At 53.3% G+C, this 21,249-nt stretch overlaps 1 protein-coding gene across 3 annotated transcripts in view; it reads right to left on the bottom strand.

Moving 5' to 3' along the window:
* ADAMTS14 (ADAM metallopeptidase with thrombospondin type 1 motif 14) overlaps positions 1 to 21,249 on the bottom strand; it is an 87,304-nt gene that overhangs the window by 7,297 nt on the left and 58,758 nt on the right. For 2 of the 3 annotated variants that reach the window (XM_054435482.2, XM_054435481.2), the window contains exons 8-19: positions 20,959 to 21,102; positions 19,687 to 19,819; positions 18,197 to 18,310; positions 16,004 to 16,152; positions 13,849 to 14,024; positions 11,476 to 11,609; positions 10,968 to 11,091; positions 9,852 to 9,932; positions 5,159 to 5,322; positions 3,504 to 3,672; positions 2,923 to 3,055; positions 1,145 to 1,352 (exon numbers count right to left, since the gene is read on the bottom strand). In XM_054435482.2, the coding sequence (XP_054291457.1) occupies positions 1,145 to 1,352; positions 2,923 to 3,055; positions 3,504 to 3,672; positions 5,159 to 5,322; positions 9,852 to 9,932; positions 10,968 to 11,091; positions 11,476 to 11,609; positions 13,849 to 14,024; positions 16,004 to 16,152; positions 18,197 to 18,310; positions 19,687 to 19,819; positions 20,959 to 21,102 (1,729 nt within the window). Of the gene's footprint in view, positions 1 to 1,144; positions 1,353 to 2,922; positions 3,056 to 3,503; positions 3,673 to 5,158; positions 5,356 to 9,851; positions 9,933 to 10,967; positions 11,092 to 11,475; positions 11,610 to 13,848; positions 14,025 to 16,003; positions 16,153 to 18,196; positions 18,311 to 19,686; positions 19,820 to 20,958; positions 21,103 to 21,249 lie in introns of all 3 variants that reach the window. The other variant, XM_063669915.1, reaches the window with a different exon arrangement.

Raw genomic sequence — 21,249 nt, forward strand, 5'->3', positions numbered from 1 at the left:
TACATTTTTTGTAGAGGCGAGGTCTTGCTATGTTGCCCAGGCTGGTCTCGAATTCCTGGGCTCAAGCGATCCACCCACATCAACCTCCCAAAAATCTGCCCACCTCAGCCTCCCAAAGTGTTGGGATTCCAGGCATGAGCCACTGCATCCAGCTTGGCTTGTTTTACTTGGCATGATGTTCTCAATGTTCACATCAAATGAGTATTTAAAAGAAAACCCAAGACAATTTCCTCAAGGCAATTTCCCTGAGGTAACCTCCAGGATCTAAGCCACAGAGCACCCAGATAACTAAGCAGCCTTACTGCTGTCTCCCTTTTGCTACCCTGACCGTCTAACACTCAACCTTCCACAGCACCGCCAGAGTAATCTTTACAACCTGAAATCAGAGCTTGTAATGCCCGTGTTAAAAGGCTTCCCTGGTTTCCCATTGCTCTTAGAATACATGCAAACCCCTTGCAAAGCCTGTAGCCGTGGACCCCCGCCTGCCTCCCCAGTGTTATCTCGCAGCCCCTATCCCTCCCAGTCAGCTCCAGCCCCACTGTCCTGTTGGTTTCCGGAACATTGTAAGATTGTTCCTGACTTGGTCTCTTCCCGTGGCTTGTCCCTCTGGTCTCAGCTTGAGCAACACCTCCTCAGAGAAGCCCTCTGACCACCCTCCATCCTCCACCACATTGCCCCACTGCTCCCCACCCAGCTCCGACTGCAGTCTGCCAGTGCTTGGCTGTGGGTTGATGGTTTAATACGTTTCCCTCACGGGACTGTGGGCTGCACCAGGGCAAGAATCAGCTCTGTCTGGTTGATGCTGGGTTCCCACATTCTTAGTACAAGGTCTGGCATATAGCTAGTGCTCAGCAAGTATTTCTGGAATGCAAGAGTATACTTCAGTCTGCTCATCTGGAACACAGGGACATGAACCCATGCCTCTCGGCACTGTGTGAAGCTTATTGGCAATAATGAATGAACATAAAGGCCTAGCACAGAGCCACGGCCCAGGGTACGTGGGAGCTAGTCTACTTTAAGAAAAACAAAATTTGATGTAGGGGGAGCGATTCAGGCAGAAACTCTCTTGCCTGCAGGGAACACCAAAAAATCCCTCAGACCCACCTCCTCTCTAAGCCCCTCCCACCTCCTGAGGACAAGTCACCTGGGACCAGGCTCCCAGCCGCCACTGGGCTGGGCAGGGCACTCGGAGACAGGGCCGTCGGGCCTCAGGCCGGTCCCCGGGGCAGGCTTTGGCCGGCATGACCTTGTGGGTTCCATTGGGGAGGGGCAGCAGGCACTGTATCCCCCGTGTCTGCACCCCCAGCTTCCCACAGCTCCGACTGCAGGCACTCCACTCCTCCGTCACCCACCTGGAAACAGGGTGAAAGGAGCGGACATGAGACCAAGGGGACACTTCATCCCAGAGGACACTTCCCATCCCCAGACAGCTGCAGGCAGGAGCCAGAGAGTGGGTTTGGGTTTCAGAATGTTTGAGGCCTAGGACAACTGTCCATCTGGCTCTGCAGCTACTGGGTATGTGACCTCAGGAAGGGCACTCTTCTCTCCTGCTGTGTCTCATCTGAAAAACAGGCATGATGTGTATTTAAATCCTAGCACCCTGCATGTCCTTGGGCAAGCTATTAGCCCTCTAAGCTTCAGTTACCCCATCTTCACATCACGATTACTTCAAAGCCGCATACATATTTGAGTGCCCGCTGGCGCAGGCACTGTCATGGGTGCTGAGAAGCATCAGGGCACAAAACAGATCAAACCACACTTTCAAGGCAGATCCCCCAATTTCCCATGGGGCTCCTGGGACAAGAACACTGTTACTGTCACCATCATCATCCACAGAGCTTCCACACAGAGTAGCTATGCTGGTGGCCTGCAAGTGTCTTTTAGCCACTGAGCAACTTCCAACAGCATCTTAAACGCATGCCCACTGGGTGCATTAGAGGAAACAAAACTGCTCTGGTGAGGATGGAAGGAGGGATAGCCTCAACTCCTACTCCTCCCTGGGTTCCCAAGGCATCTTTTAGTCGCTTCCAGGCAGGTTTCCTAAGTCAACCTCTTCCTTAAAACCCCAAAGGGGTAGGGGCTGGGGGACACCGGACAGGAACTCAGGCAGAGCTAACCCTGCATGTTCTGTGATTACAGGCATTTGTGAGAAAATCAGTCTGAATAACAATACAAAGGAACAAGTGAAAGAGAAGCACAGGGGGCTGGTTATAAAGCTGTCTTGGGCAGAGGAGGGGTTGGTTATCATGGCCTGGCCTGGGCACAGACAGGGAGGCCACAGCAGCCTCTAGCGCTGGCCACCGGTTCCCACCCTTGCCCCGATTACATGCCCAGCCCTGGGGTTCCCCCAGCCCAGAGGAGCAGAAGCTGACGAGACCCAGGCAGCACCCTACGCCTACCAGGGAGGACTCCTGGGGAAGCAGGACGGGCAAGGCCCTCTGTGGCTGCTACCAGCCAGCCACCCTCGGCCTCAGTCTGCCTGGGGTGTACTAGGGAAGCCCGGTGGAGGCTGAGGAGGTCTTGAGGCCGGCTCTGCAACAGGTTCAGAGGCCTGGCCATGAGCCCTCCACCAGGCACAGCTCTCTCCTCTCCCCAAAGGCTCTCCCCCAAATAATCCCAAGGTCATCCTTGTGCTCAGAAGAGCATGTAGCCTCAAGCCAGGGAATCCCAATTAGGGGCTGGACCATGGCTGGGGGCTGGCAGGCTGAGCCATGTCTCCGGACTCCCAACAATCAGGCAGAGAAGAGGTAGAGGTCAGCATCCTGGCCTGGGCCTGGAGCCCAGAAGCACTGAAACTCTTGTTGCCTATATGGGTGTGTCTCCATAACCCAGTGCTGAGGGTAGCAGGCTCAGCAGCCCCACTGCCTGGGGCCTGGGCTAGGCATAGAACCAGACTCCCTGTCCCTCTCTGGGAACACTCACACAGGCTGAGAGCACGGGTGCTGGTTGCAGCGCCGGCGGATAGGCTTGGGCCTCTTCTTGTGGTCACACAGGTGCCGCTGCACCATGTGGTGGTCTCGTCTGCGCCGGCAGCCGTATTTGGTGAACTGGATCCCTATGGGGTGGGCAGGCTGCCGTGGGCCTAGTCCGGCCAGGCCCCCCATTGCCCTGCTGGGGCCTCAGGGGCAGTACCTGTGGAGAGCCTTGTGGGCCAATCCCACCTCCCTCTGTCTATGCCCCCGCCTGCCCACACCACTTTCTGAGGGACACCTTCCTGATCAGCTCCATCTCGCTGGTGAGAAGGTGGCTTTGGACAGCTGTCTGTCCCCACAGTGGGTGAGCTCTTTTAGGATAGAGGCTCTGCCTGGATATGGCTCTAGCACCCCCAGCCTCATCCCAAAGGCCCTGCCCAAAACGGGCTTCCACACACTGGAGATCTTCAAGGAGAAACTGAGTCATAAGCAAGGACACATCAAATGGAGACAACATCAGTCCCCCACCCCTGCCTCTCAAGGGATCCTGGGCTGCCCCAACAAAGCACTGGTGGGTCAGGGAACCGGTACCTCCTCCACAGGCCTTGCTGCAGGGTGCCCAGCTCTTGAGCGCCCACTCATAGGTGTCCATCTCCTCCAGAAGCACATTGTTGCTCCCGATGAGGGGCAGCAGGTCCTCGTGGATGACATACTTGTAGGCAAGGCTGCTGCGGGGGCCACCCTCAGTGGGGGGGAGCACCTGAGGGGAGATGGGGAGCTGGCACAGGACCAGAGAAGGAAGCAAGAGTGGCATGCGCTGGGAGGGGAGGGGCCGAAGAGAAGGACTTAGGGTCAGAGCAGAACCTGTGAAAGCTAGGATGAGGTTGTGCCCAGCATGGCTGGGGTATGGTAGGGGGTTGGATTCAGACCAGCTGCCATGGGACAAACTCAGGCTGGATACTTGCTGTGTGCCAGGCCCAAGGACAGCCAGTGCACCTAGGAATGCTCTTCCCTTTCATGGACCTAAGTTCTGACGGGAGGGCAGGGCTGTCTGTCTGTCGGTCTGTTCTGCTCACTGCAGCATCCACACTGCCTGGCTCTAGAAGGCAGTTAATAAGAACAGTCTGGATACTGACCCTCATCAAATATATGACTTGCAAGTATTTTCCCCCATTCTGCAGGTGGTCTTTTCCTTTCCTTGATAATGTCTTTTGATGCACTTAAGTTTTCAATCTTGATGAAGTCCAGTTTATCTATTTTTTCTTTTGCTGTATATGCTTTTAGTGCCTATCATATCTAAGAATCTAAGGTCATAAAGATTTGCCCCTCTGTTCTTTTCTAAGAGTTGTATGGTTTAAGCTCTTATATCTAGGTCTTTGATCTATTTTGAGTTAATATTTGTGTATGGTGTGAGGAAGGGGTAGAACTTCATTCTTTTGCATGTAGATATCCAGTTGTCCCGGCACCATATTTTGAAGAGACTATTTCACGATTGAATGGCCTTGGTACACTTGTTGAAAATCACCTGGCCATAGATGTATGGGTTGTCAACAAATATAAGGTGAGTCAAAAATATATGCTGGATTGAATTGATATGCTGACACCAATAGGCCACAGAGCCTGTCCTCCAGGAGCCCCCCAGCTAGTGAGAGTGACACCAGGAACAAAGCCCATCCAAGGTATCCCTGCCACCAGCCAGTGCTGAGGGCACCATGGACAGAACTCATGGTCTCATCTGCTGGGTTAATCCCTACTCCACAAGCCCTGGCCCATGCTCTAGGAAGGGGTGTATGGGCAGAGATGGGCCCCAGTCAGGCTCTTGTCCCCTTTTCAGGAGGCTGGAGCCCCTGGATCAGCTGCCTTAAAGGCCCAAGGAAGCTGCTCCTGGACTCCCTTGCCAGCCATGCTATGATGCACACAGATGCGGGATTATGCCAGGATGACCCAGCCCTGCCCAACCTCCCTCCAGGCTCCATTTCCAAGACTGCCTTAAAGAGAGCAGGCTCCCTGCATGTAACATCTGGGGTCTGACAGTGAGGAGACAACTGTGTTTATCTCTCCTCACTTGCCATCCTGTGGGCTTTTAAGCACAAATGAGGAGCTAACCCCAGGATGGAAGGTGCCTTGCCCTTGCCCAGGCTCCTAAAGACACCAGAATGGTGTCACGCTGGCTTGGCAGCAGATGTAGCAAGCTAAGGGGACAAGGGGGGTTGGCAGGGGCTGCCACCGCACAGAGTGGGGCTCACCAGGATGGCAATGGCTTCAGGCAGGGGCCCGCTGGTCTTGAGGCTTTCCTTGGCATCCTCCACCGCATCCTCCCACTCCAGACCCATGGCGGTGAAGGTCCGGCTTGTGGCTTCCTTGCCCTTGGGGTTGAGGATGAAGCTGCCGGTGACCTGGTTCTTCACCACTGACCGGTGGGGGGAGAGGGTCACACAGATTGCTGCTCCTCTCCACAGGGGGCGGGCCATGAATATGAAATTCAAGGCCTTCCCAGTGAGCCTTCTGGGCTCCTGTCCATCGGCCTTTCCTCCCCACCCAAGCCCTCCCGAGTCAGACAGGTCAACACACTCCCCATCAAACCCGCACGTGCGCGCACACACACACACACACACACACACACACACACTCTTGCTGTCTCTGGATCCTAGGGCACACCATTCCTCCCACCCTTACCGCCTTCCTTGCTTCCTGCCTAACTAACCTCTACCCATGGTTGAGGCTCAGCATAATCTCCTCTCCTCCAGGGAGTCTTCTTTGGTTGCCCAGTCCTCAGGGATTCTGCCCTCCCTAGAATTTCTATAGCAGAGCATAGAGGTTGAGAGTACAGACTCTGGAGTCAGATTGATGGTGAGGAAACTACTCAGCCCCACTGTGCTGCCTCAGTTTCACCATCTGGAGAATGGGAATGATAATTGTACCCAGTTCACAGGGCTGCTGCTGCCCCAGGAGGATGATAGAAATCCCCGCCCCCCACTACTGAGGCTCTCAGGACAACGAGAAGAGTTCATAAACATAGCCAGCTTGGCAAGTAGTGACGTGCAGTGGGCACGTCTATCGCTAGACCACCAGAAAAGTACTGGACTTTTGGCACTGCTGTGATTGCAGATGCCACGCCTCTCCCAGCGGCCTGTTGGCTCATCTCCATCTTGGTGTCCTCAGCCCAGCACAGGGCCTGGAACAGAGGCAGAGATTTCAACAATCCATAAATGTCTACCCTTTAATGTCCCAGTCAGTGAGTAACTCACAACTTATTACCGAAAGACCCCGGGAGGCAGGTGGGTGGGAGACATGTAGATGCCAACACCTGGCCAAGGCCCCTGAGTGGTACCTTTGGCCACCCTGGACTTCCTAGGGCCCAGCAGCCTGAGACCCAAGCCCCTTAGCCAAGTAGGGAGGGCAAAGGCTCCAGAGCCTTGCGGTGTCCAGGAGGAAGGGCCCACAGAGCTCCCACCTGGGACAGATTTAAATGGTCATAACTGTCATATAAGAGCTAAGGATCCGAGAACACTAACTATGTGCCAGTCTCTCTGCCAACTGCTTCAGTTCAGTCCTTAAATACATCCTAAGGGCTGGGCTGTTGTTAATACAGATGGGGAATTGGAGGCTCCTAGACACACAGTGTCCTGGACACACAGTGGGCTACAGTTGGAGCTGGGCCAGAGCCCAGGCACCCAGAGAGACCGAGCAATGTAGGGGCAGGGTGAGGGTGGGGAAGAGGGGTGGAAAAATAAGAGCCTCGCCCCTTCCTGGGAGGCTGCTGGAGAGATGCCCCTCACCTCCTGCCCGCCCAGGCCTCTCCCTCAGGTTCCCTGATCACTCTTGGTCCCCAGCAGCTCCAGACTGTCTAGGCTAAGGCTGGGCAGTTCCTCAGGCCAGGTGCAGCCCCCAATTCGCCCATTGCCCTTGACTGTGCCTGCACCTCACTGTAGCAGAGCCCTGACTATGCACCCCTCATTCCAGACAGTTGGGGGTTTGTTATGGACCACCATAAACTCCCCACTGTCCAGACCCAGTCCCGAATCCAGGCTCCACCACTGACCTGTTCTGTATCTAACCTCTCTCTGAGCCTCAGTTTCCTTTAACTGCAAAACGGGAAAACCATATTCATAGATGGGCATGAGGCTTACTAAATATATGCATGAAAAGTGGCAGCTCATGGCCCAGCGCATAGGAGATATTAACAGCGTGAGTTCTCCTTCTCCTCCCTACACTTCCTTTCAGAGACCCCATGTCCCCAATTCCAGGAGAGTCTAATAACAATGGACAGAGCCTCTCCCTTCATCGCCAGGGCTGCCACCTGTCCTGGGCCTCTACATATCCTGTTGGGTACACACACCCCTACACGGGCATGCACGCGCATGCACACACTCACACACACATATTCACACATTTTCACTGAAGGCCGCTCACTGAAGGCACCTCACACCTGTATAATCACACAACCTGTGCCAACTTCAGAGCTCAGCTCCTGGGCTGCCCCTGCTTCACTGTCCTCACCAGGCTCCCCAGAAAACTCTAACCTTTCAGGGAACTCACCCGACAAACAGGCAAGCAAGCCCGCACTCGGCCTGCCCCGGGTGCTAGCAGCCTCTGCCATGACCTCCACAGAAGACTAGTTCTTCCGTGGGGATCAAAGAACTAGATTTCTGGAGACAGCAGAGAGTGGAAAGGGCGGCTAATGTTCTGAAATCATCCCCAGGGGACGCAGTATCCGTGAGCTCCACCTCTTCTTGGAATAGATGTCCCTTCTCTCCTTGCCCCTTCCCTCCCCCGGCCCCTAATTCCAGCACATTCCCCACAGCCAGGCAGGCACAGCAGGCAGGACTTGCCTGAACCAATGTCCTCTAACCTGGGCTCGCTGTGGTAGAGTGGCATGGCTGGCAAGGGAACAGAGCTGAGAGGCAGGAGACCTGGGCCCAGACTGGCTCTGCCCACACTCCTCATGGATGAATCAGGGCATACAGAGGCCCCCAATCCACTTTGGGTTTCAGTTTCCCCTTGTGCCTATGGCCTGTTGGGACAATGCCCTTTCAGGTGCCTTCAAGAATAGAAGTTTAGGAGCCCACTGGAGCTGTGTTAAGGGGAGGTGCCCATGCAGATGCATTCTCCAGGAAATGCAAGTTATCCAGGAAATTTTGAAGATATTTACAAATTGCTATTTTGATGATAATCTAAAAATATGAATGGCAGCATTTGTGTGTGATGTGAGCCTGCCAAGAGGTACGTGTTTTGTTTTTCCATTTATGATGAAATTGGTGCCAAGCAGTGTGACTAGGCAGACGTAATAAGTAAGAGGGGCCTCTGTGACATTTCAAGGGGACATTGTGGCCTGCACGTCCTCCACAAAGGGGTCTGAACACAGACACCACTGACCAGTGTGGGAGAAGCAGTCTTCTGCCCACTTGCCACTGGGACCCTGCTCTGAACCAGGCTCACTGGGTTTGAACCGAGATATAATTCACATGCCATACAACTCACTCGAATAAGGTGTGCAATCCAGTGAAAAAAAAATTTTTTTTTGAGATGCTCCTGACTCAGTCCCCAAACTAGCTTAGGACTACAGGCATGCTCCACGACGCCTAGCTGATTTTTGTATTTTTTTTTGTAGAGACAGGATTTTGCCATGTTCCCCAGGCTGATCTCAAACTTCTGAGCTCAAGTGATCCACCCACCTTGGCCTCCCAAAGTGTTGGGATTACAGGCGTGAGCCACTGCACCCGCCCTGATTTTTAAGTAGATTCAGCTATCGCCACTGTCTAATTCCAGAACATTTTCATCACCCCAAAAAGAAACCTGATACCCATTAGCCGTCATGCCTCTTTCCTTCCTCAGCCCCTGGCAGCCACTAATCTATTCTCTCTCTCTCGCTATGGATTTGCCTCTCCGGACATGTCCATTTTTTGACAGCCAATTTAGTTTCAGCAAAAATGAAACAAAACATCTCTCACATTATATTAATGGCCTTCATTTAAATTTACTAATTTATTGTGGTATTCTCATTTTTAATCCAGCCTGGCTTCATAGTTGGATAACTGTTACAAGCATAAGGGTGTCACCTCATTTAGTGGCTTGGTGTTTAAGTATGATTATAATGAGAATAATGTAACAGCCTGTGTGGTAGACTGCAGAATGCCTCTACATTCCTCCTATTCCTCTATGCATGCTGCTTTGCACAGTAACTTCTGCCATCAAGAGCTAGTCTATTTTTCTACCCCTTAAATCTGGGCTTGTCCATGTGATTTGGACTAATGGGACACTAAAAAACATGACACAAGCTGTTCCTGAGGACTGTGTGACAGATATAATGTGAATAATACTGGGTTGGCCTGTTGAGGACACAGCCCTGCCACCTCCGTGACCCCAGCTGACAGCCAGTACCAACCACCAGACATGTGAGCGAGGCCATCCTAGACCAACCAGCTCCCAGAGACCTACCAGCTGAGGGCATCTGCATGACTTGGTCCAAGAAGACAAGTAGAAGAACCACCCCACAGAGCCCAGCCCAAACTGATGACCCACAGGACCGCGAGCTAAGAATTATTCTTGTTTGAAGCCACTAAGTTTTGGAGTGGTGTGTTAGGCAGCAAAAGCTGACTGATACGCTCTGTGAACATGGCTTTCCTTTAACAGCCATCTATGTGCACAAGAAATTATTAACAGTAGTTGCCCTTAGGGAAGAAAACTGCCCCCAGGATACAAGGGTAGGAAGAGGACTCTTTACTAGGTCCCCTTTTAGACCTTCTGAAATGTAAACCATGGAATGGGTTACCCATGCAGCATAAATTTAAAATAAAATGAAAAGGGGGTCTCTGCCCATTGTTCCAGTTAGTACAATACCACTTGTACTAGAATCTTGCCCTCTGCTCTCCCAGCTCTCCCAAGTCAGAGGGCAGGGCCTGGGGCCCTGCTGTCCCCTCTCAGCACCCGGGCACTCACCAATGCGGTGGGGGGACTTCTCCAGTGCCTCAATCTGGATGTGCCTGGCACCTGCTGGGATCTGCACCAGCTTGAGAGCTCCTGCCACACAGGGGGATCCAGAAGTCGTGAGCATCCTAAGCTGGTGGTCCCACTGCCCAGCATCCCCTGCTCCCTCACTGGGCACCCAGGAACATCTCATTTGATCACAGAACCTCTCTGAATCTCTGTATCCTCATTTGTAAACTGAGGATGAGATCTTCTCCATGAGGGTGCTGGGAGGATCGAATGAGACGCGTCATGTAAACTCTAAGGGCCTCCGTGTGTGTGAGAGCTGCTATTACTTCCCTCTTTCCTGACCATCTTCCTCTCCCTCTCACTTCTGCCCTTCCCCCCTCCCTTTTTGCTCCTCTGACTCTCTCTCTCCCCTTCTTCTCACACCTTAAACTACTTGCTACTGATGGGATTTAAATGATAAAGGCCATGAAGACTCCACATGACTGTCCTGAGCCCCCATGGCCCTCCCCACCCAAGGCCTGGACTACCTCAGAGCCACCAACCTTGTCCCCAACAATCAAAGGTAAGACAAAGTGTAACATCTCCCAAGGGAAAATAGGCCCCATTTATACTAAAGTGTGAAGGACTGATATCTGGTTCTTTTCCACAACAAGTCTGGTCAGATTGGAGGTAGAGAGGAAAGTCAAGGAACTCAAAGATACCAGGAATTCAAAGCAGAAAGTGCCACAGGTTTAAAAAAAATGAGGAAGGAGAGAGGAAAAGAAAACTATCAGTCCAGTCTTGGCTACACCTTTAGACCTGTCTGATGCCTCCCTCCCACCAATAGCCCCAAGGTCCAGGGGATGGCCAAGTTCCCATCACAAAACATTACCTAGCGGGAAAATGCCTCTTGGAGCTCCTGGGCCCCAAACTCAGGGAGGAGCTTGCCTGGAAGGTGAGGTGACTGGCTGCAGCACCTGGCTCACCAGCCTGGGCAACCCAGGAAGGCCTGGAGATGGGCCCCAGGGCCCCTTCTCCCCACCCCAGACTGTGGTACAGTTCAAGGAAGGAGGGCCCCCCTGAGGGACGGCAAGAACTCCAGTCAGCCCTCATCATCCCCCCAGCCCCAGCCCGGCTCACCTGCCTGCTTGGAGGCCTTGCCCAGCGTCCCCTTCACAGTCCTGCAGTGGGAGTTGTCACCCCCGCAGACTCCACACTTGTCATCTGCCTTCATGGACCCCACCTCCTTGTCACAGCCGACAGGCTGAGGCCAGAGGTGAGGTCAGTGGGAGGAGGCTCCCCTGCCCCCACCGCCACCCCAGGGCTCCCATTCCCATCCCCAGGCCCTGGTCAGGAGAGGACCTCTGGCCTGGGAGGTGTCCCTGGACAGGATTCTGGCACAAATTCACCGTGGGACCTGGCTGAGATCTTAAACCCGGCGTGATGAGGATTCTTGCCATCTCTTCTCCCCGCCAATGGGGCTGAGCAATAATTAGCCCCTTCCAGCACCCCAGGGCTATGCTGAGGACCAACACGGTGTTGCGAGTGGGCCGGTGAGGCAATGCTCATCTTCCCAGGCAGGAGGGGCTGCAGTGCAGCCCTCCAGTCTCCCTGTGCCGGTAGTCGGGGTGGCCAGGGGTGCACCCACCACACACTCGCCACGCGCACAGACGCTGTATGGGTCCCGGTAGCTGCAGCGTGTCCCATCGTGAACCACCTGGTTCATGAACACCACGTCCCCCGTGTCCGCCGACTGGCAGATCAGCTCACACTTCTGGGCGTCTGTAGGGAGAGGGACTATGCTGAGCCCCCAGCTGGGCTCAGAGAAAGTGGCCCAGGACAGATCAGTATGTGGTCCAGCCAGAAAGCTCTGGGGCCAGCTCTGGGCAGTTGGGGGAGCACTGGGTGTGGCGCTGGGGCTGAAAATCCCTGCTGTGTCACTTATTAGCCATGTGACCTTGGATAAATGCTCTGACCTCTCCCAGCCTTTGTTCCCTATTTTTATTATCCCTAATCAGTAAAATGCCACATCGGCTTACTGAGAAAAATCAAGTGATAAAGTAATAATAAGCCAACACTTGGTGAATGCTTACTATGTACTAGATATTTCTAAAACCTTCACATGCCTTTAACATACAGCTTTAATGGCTTTTCATGAATTAACTCATTTAACCCTCTCAATGAGGTAGGTGCTAGCATTACAGAGGAGGAAATTGAAGACCAGAGAGGTTAAGGAACTTGCTCAAGTCCACACAGCCACACGGTAAGTGGTTCAGTCTGGATTCTAACCTTAGCAGTCTGGCTTGAGTCCTGCTCTGACCCCTACAAAACTTCACTGTGCACATGTATGACATGTGTGTTAACATGTTTGCAAACATTAGAAGGCTGCGTAAGAAAAAGGCAGAAAAGTGGTCTGTATCTGGATTTGCAAAATGGAGCAACAGTTAGGGAGAAAGAGAGTCCTTTCTGGTCCTAACAATTAAATGTTTCTTTCTTTATGTGGGCTATAGATGTCCTAAAAAGGAGGTTCCAGAGAATATATAAACATTTACTGTGCTTCTTAGAAAAAAGGAGGTTGGGGGCTTAGCTAACTTCCTGGAATTCGTCTAACAGTCCTGGGAAAAACCCAAAGTCCAGCTGCCCCACGGGCCTCCCAGCCCCTCCTCTCCCCAATGCTGTGGTTGCTGGTTTGGTTTCTGAATGGATCTGGAAGGCTTTCAAACCAAGATTCCCTCAGCCAATTACTAAGGAACCTGTTGGGCTCTGCTGTGGCCCCTGGGCTCCAGGACAGCTGGTGACTCCTTGTCTCCAGCATGAAGGACTCAAGTCTGGAGCCACAACCTCCAAGACCACCTTGGATTTCATCCACAGGAACCAGATTCCTGGAGGGACCTGGGTCTGGGGGAGCTCCAACCCAGGACAGGCAGGATCCTGACCCAGGCAGGCAGCCCTCTGGGCAGCAACGGAAGCTCTCTGGGCAGCAACAGTGTGAAGGGACTGGTGAGCTCCCCAGAGTAGGAGGAATCCAAGCAGAGAGAAGACACCCCCTGCAAGGATGCTCTGGAAGAATCTGGCAATGACAGGCCTCTGAGGTCCCTTCCAACCTGAAGAGTCTGTCATTCCAGACCAGAGCTGAAGAGCTGACAGTTCTGGGGTGGAGCCCGGGCTCCGGGAAGGAAAGCCCGTCCTGATGGGAGCTGTCTGGGCCAAGAGTTGTGTGATGGAGAATGAGCATCTGTCCATGGAGGACCCATGGAGAGGCTGGCAGGGAAAAGCTGGAATCAGAGGATCATTGAGGGCTCTTCCAGCCGAGGCTCTGACTTGCCACGAATCCCAACCCTTCACTGGATGCTCTGCCGCTATGGAGCCATCACTGGAAACACTCAAAAACAGATGGGAACTGGCACCACTATGGTCCTCAAATTCAGATTCTTTACAGGAGTCCAGAAGTCCTGTGTATGCCCCAGGGCAGCCTAGAGAGTTGGTATGAAGATCCCACCAGATCCTATCTGCCTGCCTTCGAAAATCATCTCTTTGACTCTTCTGAAACCACAATCCAATCAGTAAAACCTAAAAACACAGCGTGTAATAGGACTGAGCTCCTCAGGACATTGGTCATGCAATGAGAAGGGCGCCTGCACCTGTATAATTCTTCTCCCTGAACGTAGGGACAGAAGACGAAAGGCAGGCAACCCTAACAGCCAACACTGCTACTGGCCATGGCAACACTTGTGTGTGAAGTGTCCCTTCCTCAAGACACTTTCCTTGCATCTGCCAGAAAACTGTCATAAGTACACAAATCAGGGATGGCCTTGATGGGGATGATGACCCCAGAAGTATGCCAAGAACAGGCCTACACAAGGGTATATGGTGAGCCTGCTGACTGCAGTGTCCCTTTTGGCACCCCCACTGTCCCTCCACCTTCACTGGTGTATGCAGGCGTAGGAGGCCCTGCCTGGGCACACGCAGCCCCCACAGATGCCCAAGGACATGGAGTGGGAGGGGGGTGGGGCCCGCTCACCGTCGTCAGGCTCGTAGGGCACCCAGCTGTGCTTGGCGTTCTGGTGCACATAGTAGGAGTTGCGCTTGGCACACTGCTGGGCCCGGAAGTCCTCGTAGGGCCCAGGGCACTCCTCGCTGTTGCAGACCTGGTACTCGAACATGGGCCCTAAGCACGGGCGGCCTCCATAGGCTGGGCTGGGACAGACATAGAGAAATGGGTGACCTTGCTGGCTGGGAAGGCTGGGGAGGGCCAGGCTTCCCACACAGCCACCAGAAGCAGCTCAGCCATTCATAATAGCATGACAAGGGCCTCCACTGACATAAACCAGAGAATGTCTCCCAGGGTGGGGGCTGTGGAGCTCAGCCTTCCAGATCCCTCTTCCTCCCTGACTGCTTTACCCTTCAGACATACACCACCTATTCCACAGTGAGTGTGACAGACAGACGTACAGACTACTAACCCTCTCCAGCTGGACTGGAAGAAAAATCCATCTTATTCATCTTTGTGGGTGCCTTCAACTGTTTTGCAGGCCCTGGCATAGAGTAGGCCCCATAAACGACTCAGCCACTCCCATTTGCATCCACTTCCACTTAATATCATCATAAACTATGGAGTGGTAAAAGAAACTTGGATTTGGAATCAGAAGAGCTGGCTTCCAAGTCCTGACCATGCAACCTTGGCCAGGCCACTTAGCCTTGCTGTGGCTTAATTTCCCCTTGAAAACAGGGACTATAATCCCTCTTATTTTACACACCTCCTGGTGTGTCTGTGAAGAATAGTAAGAAAAGGTATTTTATAGTCATCTATGCTCTCTTCTCCATTAAGTCAAGAGGATTGGGTAAGACTTGATACAAAGTGTCCAAGCACTGGGATTAACAGTACCCTACTCATAGACATGTGGGAGAATGGCACAGATTTTTGTACCTAAGTGCTTAGCATCCCACCTAGCACAAAGTGCTTGACATACTATAATAATGATTATTATAACAGCAGCTGTCTTTCATTAAGTATTTAATTTGTGTGAGCATGGTGCTGAGTGCACACATATTATTTCATTTAAGCCTCATAAAATAAAAATAGTTGTTATTACACAGGAGCTCAATAAATGGTAGCTTTGATACCAATTATACCAAGGGATAATTATCGGTCATGCCTGCAAGGTGATTTACTCAGAACAGGGACCCCTGGGCTTTTCTATAACCACAGACTTTGTATTCCCGACAGATGAGTTACAAAGCAGTCCATTCTGGTTCATGTGTGTAGAAGGTCAATATAGCTGTCCATATTAACTATACGGCTATATTATCTAAAACAAAGGAACAGCTGCTTCAATAGGCAGTGAGTTTCCCATCCCTAGAGATAAATAACAGAGTATGAATGACCACTCCTGAGGACACCAGAGCCACTGTGACCCTACAACTCTGTGATTCCGCAGTCTTCATCATACCCCTCAGTGCTGTGAGGGGGTCAGGCCAGGCCCTGTCGTTGTGAGGGTTCAGAACTCCTGCATTCCTAGAGTCAACTGACCCACGCAGCTGGCCTTGGTCAGTCCCCATCTCTCGTGGTGCTGTTCTAAACAGGCTGCTTCTGCTTGGAGATGGAGATGGAGAACTAGGGCTCAGATGTCCCAAACCCGTGGAGTTGGGGAGAAGATCCCTATAGAGGGGATGAGAAGGGAGAATGGACATCTCCCCCAGAATGCTAAAACTCGGGAGTGGGGAAGAGGGGAAGGAGCTTTGATGTTAGAAAGAGTTAAGAAAAATTAAAGGGAGATTTTCTCCATGTGGTAGAAAACAAAGTTAGGAAATTGATTCTTCCAACAAAGAGCTTAGATCAGTGTTTCTCAAAGTTTAGCCAGAGGGTCAGGGTCATGAGAGGACTTGTTACATGCATGAAGAAGTAGGGCCACCCAGACTCTGGGGAATCTTCTGCGCATGAGCTTGAGAACCACTGGTTCAGACAAACGCACAGAAGGCAGACCTGAGAGTCCTTAGTGGATGCAGGTAGGAGTGATCTGCCTCCACCAACAATTTTGTGTCCTCATGCATTAGCATACACAATCATCCACAGGGGCCCTTCTCTCCTGCACTGTCTCCCCAGTGCCTTCTCTTCCAAGCCCCTCCGCCCTGAGGAGGGGCTCCCTGCCCTCCCCACCCTAGCCAAGCACACTCACGAGGGGTTGTTGCAGCTCCGGCTGCGGGATCGCACCCCGGCCCCACACGACCGCGAACATGACCCAAACTTGGTCCAGGAGCTCCAGCCTCCATCCTGGCCGTATGTCTGCTCTGGCGACTTCCAGATGCAGTGACCTTTGAAGCACCACTGGGGCAGAGCAGAGGGAGTGAGGTCACCCTGGGCTGCTGCTGCTGAGCCCACCCAGGGAGCCAGAAAAAGGGATAGCAAGAGCAGGAGCCTGGGTTTAGGCAGAATCCCACCCCTAGCATGAGCTGAGCAGCCTTAAACAAAGGGCTTGCCTTTCTGGGCCTGCTCCTTAACTGGACAACATGGGTAACGGCACCTGCTCATATCTTCTGATGAGATCATACCCAGTATACAAGGCCCTCCAGAAATGGCAGATCTTATGATGAACAATGATAATAAATGTGCAATTATTTGCACACCCGGGAGTAATAAAAGGCTGATAGGGGAGAGAAGACACAATCTTCCCACACTAGCTAGAGTTGATCTTGGCTCTGTATCTCAAAATCACCTTCCAGAGATCGTGAGATGTGCTTCTGGGAGGCAGACCAGCCATGCAGGGAGGTCTGTGCATGCAGTGGAAGGAGTGTATGCATGAAGGATTCCTGGGTTTGAATCCCAGCTCAGCAATACTAGCTATGTGTGGCTACTTTAGCTTGCTGAGCCTCAGTTTACCCACCTGTTAGGTGGGACTGCTCTAATATCTATACAGGCCTTAGCACAGAGCCAGGCAATAAGGGAGGGCTCAACTACAGGAAACTCCCTTCCCTTTTCCTGTAGGGTAGCATGAAAAAAAATGCACAAAGCTCTCTGGGCAAAGTTCATCTCCCAAGAGATGAACTCAGTGGTTCTCAACCTTGGAATCACCTGGGGGAGATTTTACAACTTCAGATGCCTGATCTTCACCCCAAACCAACTGAGTCAGAATCACTAGGGGTAGGAACTTTTGGAGGCACTATAATGAGGTGTAATTTACATACTATAGAACTCACTCATTTCAAGTGCGCAACGCGATGACTTTTCATAAATTCGCAAAGTTGTCCAATCGTCACCACAATCCAATTTGAGAATATTTTTATCACCCCAAAAATATCCTCTGTGCTCATCTGCAGTCACTTCTTGTTCTACGGGAGGGGTTTTAAAACTCCCAGGATGATTCCAATATGCAGCCCAGATAGAGAACCACTGATGAACTGTCTTGTGAAACTGGCTGGGGAGGGTCTGGAACTTTGAAAACACCTGGGAAAACTTAAGAAATGGAAAGACCTGGAACAGCTATAACCCATCAAGGACCTGCCAGGCCAGGGGAAGTTCCATCCACCTGTGACAGGACAAGCCCCAGAGCTGCTCAGCAGGACAGGTGTGAATAGGAGGAGCCTGGCTAGGGCAGGAGGCAGGGGGCAAGCTGGTGGGGTGGCCCTGGGGCTGGGCTCCTGCTGATCTGAGGAACCACCTCTCCTAGCACCTGGCTTCTTCCCTGCTCTCTCACGTGCCTTGACATGACTCAGTAACCTCGGAACAACCCTGAGGTTGGTCAGGTTTTGGCAAGTCAGAAAAGTTCAATGAATGGCCCAAGGTCACCACAGTGATCAAGGGCAGGGCTGGCAGCAGAGCAGAGCTGGGTTTCAGACCCAGTCACGGGGTCCCCCGGGCAAATGAAGCCCTGGCACCCACACGTGCATGAGGGAGCAAACACAGGACATTCATGAAGGTTGGTGTGGGGAGAACATGTGTGTCTCATGCTCAGAGACAGCATGGGGGTGGGAGAGTAGGCAGGACACACAGAGACTTCTCTGCATCCCTTCTCTGCTAATCCCTCCTTGTGGGACCGCATCAAGTTCCTTAATTAACCTGCCTGGGCCTCATTCTTCTCATTTGTAAAATGGAAGTAAGCCTTCCTGTCAGATGGGCTAGGAGATCATGCTACCCTCAGCCAATTACAGAGACAAAGGGCTGTGGGCTGGGAGAGAAGAAAGGGTGAGCTTATGGGAAGACTCCACGTGTATCTACCCACACGCTGGGCTCACCACTGTCCTTTAGCACCACCCCTATCTCATATAAGCACTTGGAGGGAGGGGTCAGGGTTCGCCCTGGGATCTGCCCTCATGCCAGTGATGGATGCCCTGCACCCCAGGAAGGCCACTCCTGCTGCACACCCCACAGGTACCTTGCCGGGTGCACACTCAGTCCCATCCAGCGGGGGCCCCTTCTTGGTCTTGCAGAAGTACGGGTTGTCAGGGTGGCTGCACCACAGCTGCTTGCAGGGCTCAAAGGTCCTGAACTGCATGGCAAGGGAATGGGGTCACCAGACTGGACTGGCTCTTTGTCCAAGAACAAAGGGCAGTGATGGAGAGAAAAGAGGGTGTGATGGGTGCAGGCACCCAGGGCACTGCAGGGAAGGCAGCCAGAGCCCTTCACCTGCTTCAAGTTCACTCTACCCCAAGTACCAGCAACCTCCAGGGACCCCTCCTTTCTCCAGGGCACTGAGAAAGAGCCCGGCCATGGCCCATGCTCTCGTCATTCTCTCTCCAAGGCCTTCCTCCCCTGCTTTACAGAGGCCATTTGTCACTGAGCTGAGACTAAGGTGCGAGGCTCTGGGGAGGTCTAGGTTCACAGTGCCCCTGCCCTGAGCCCTGTGCACATGGGGAGAATTGAGGGGACCGCTGCTTTCCAGCCCAGACCCCCCACCACCACAGTACCCAACGAGGCTGGGACTCCACCTCCCTGTAACTTGGATACCCAGCCATGCCAAAGGTTGATGACCTTATGTTTCAGATTGTCCAGAAAAGCCATAGTTTCCTTAATATTCCCTCTTATCATCCCCTGCCAGCCAGACAAGCATCCTACGAGTACAGCATTTGGGCCCTGAAATCCCATGTCCTGGTCCTCTGCCCACAACTCACTTTGTCAGACCACATGTCCCAGACAGTGGGGAAGGTGTCCACACATGGTTGGGGGTGCTCCCCGTTCCGTGGAGGTGAAGAGGGCTGCATTCCCTAGATGGGTAGTATGAAGCACTCGGGTCCCCAAAGCCTGCCCCCTTCAGAAAGCCCCCTACCCCTGAGATGGCCCATTCTCTGACAGCTCAGCCTGGGCCCTGGGTGGCAGCTGTTGGGTCCTCTCCTAGAGGACTCTAGCTGATCTCAGGCTCAGCAGTCTCCCCCTGCCCCATCCTGCAGGGTAGGGACAAGGTTATGCTCCCTTGTATCTATGTCCAGGCACAGGCAGCAGGGGCGTGGAACTGACGCCCTGGAGAGAGGTGATGTGCAGGTGCAGAAGTTGGGGAGTTAGACTGAAAGACCTGGCACATCCCCTGAGGGTGTGGGACCTGCCGCTCCACCAGGCCAGAGCCCAACACCTTATCTGAAACCTGGGCTCCCTTGCAGTATCCAGACAGTATCCCATCAGGTGCCCACCCTCTCTGCTCTGCTGTTCCCATCTTTCCCAGGGCTAATGCATTCCCAAGCCACTGTGTCCACCTGCCCCCACAGGTGTTCACTCTGCATCCCTGCATGGTGGCCGGCACTGTGTCTGTGGGCCCATCACCAGGCCCACTGGCCAGCTGGGCGGAAGGTGCCTCATGAATGATCAGCCTGGGCCACAGAAAGACACTGCCCTGGCCCCCAACCACCTGGCAGAGGCCGGATGGCTACTTACTGCCAAGCAGGTCTGGTATCCACTGCCAAAGTCAAAGCGGCACTGCTCATCCATTGAGTAGTCGATCCCAGGCAGCTCTGGGGGCTGGGGCCAGGCAGGGTCAAAGGGGTCATCGAGGAGGCAGTCGTAGGAGCTGCCAGTGGAGACAAGGAAGGTGAGCCAGGCCGACAGCAGGAAGTCCCAGGCTTTCCCTTCCGAGGGGCTGGGGTTTTCATGAGCAAGGCCTGCAAGAATCTGCACCTGCTATCCTGTGCCCAGCGCTGTCTCTTCCAGGGAGGACGGGCTGCCCTGAGCAGCCCCTCACTCAGGACCTCACTCCCACCAGTGACTATGTCTGGAAGGGCTCCATTTGCAGCCAAAGGCAAGGGTACCCAGACTGGGATTAGATAGTCAGCTTGCAGCTGGATTAGGAGGTCATTTTGCCCACCTTAGAGGGACATGATATGGCCAAGACTAATGGTTGATTCATAGACAATTTGAGGACTCACTCTGTACTGAAAGAAGGAGAAAAGCCTACCATGCAAGATGGACCCTGGGCGAGCTGCCCTGGCCAGCTCCTGTATGGGGCTAGTGACTATATCTCTGCCTCCACCTGCCCCCATCCAAATCCACTTGGCCTCCCATTCTCAGGCCTCGAAGTCCTGAGTCTAACACTTGCTCTGTACCTGCACATCCTTGAAGACCCAGGAGCTGACCAGCCAGGCCGGAATTTGGAGTGTGCTGCTGGGGCCAAGGATGGGAATGGGGAGAGGAGGAGCTCCCTCCTCAGCATACCCATTTCCTTGGGGCCTGGGGGAAAGCCACAGTGGCACTGTTCATCCATTGAGAAGTCGATCCCGGGCAGCTCTGGGTGCTGGGACCAGGTGGGTTCAAAGGGGTCGTTAGGAGCCACTGGGTTTAGAGCCCCAGCCTCAGCCCAGTGGCTCATAACCTTCAGCAGGCATAAGTATCACCTGCAATGCTTGATAAATCCAGATTCCTAGACCCAACCCCAGCAGAATCTAACTTACCATCTTCCATGAGCCAGGGGGTCTGCATTTTTAATAAGAATTTTATGTAAGTGGTCACCTGAACACATTCTGCAACACTAGACTAACCCACCTGCGATGCTAATGGGGTAGGTTTTAGGCCAGGTTTGGCGGGGAGGCGAGATGAGTCACAGAAAAGTCAAGCCAGGGGAGACTTGGGGAAGCCAGCCAGCTGTGTGATGTCTGCTCAGAGTGGCAGATCGCACGCTCCCCTATCCCAACTCTGAGGGCAGGAATGACCTACGGGAGGTAGCGGCTGAGCTCCAGCTTGCTGCAGCGGGACCAGTGGAAGCGGTGGAAGGCAGCCTGCACCAGCGGCGCCATGACGCTGCCCAGGCTGGTCTCTTCTGCGCAGCCATTCCCCTGACCGTCATGCTCCATGCCGAGCCTGGAATGGGGAAGACAGAGGAGTCCTGATACATCCCAGGGGCCTGCCCCGGGAAGGCAGGCAGGCAGGCAGGCAGGCCAGCAGCAGGAGACCCTGTCCTGACCCAGAGCTCAGATCACTCTTTCTGGCCTCAGTTTTCCAACCATG

Source organism: Pongo pygmaeus, chromosome 8 (genome assembly GCF_028885625.2).
Source record: "Pongo pygmaeus isolate AG05252 chromosome 8, NHGRI_mPonPyg2-v2.0_pri, whole genome shotgun sequence".
Lineage (NCBI taxonomy): Eukaryota > Metazoa > Chordata > Mammalia > Primates > Hominidae > Pongo > Pongo pygmaeus.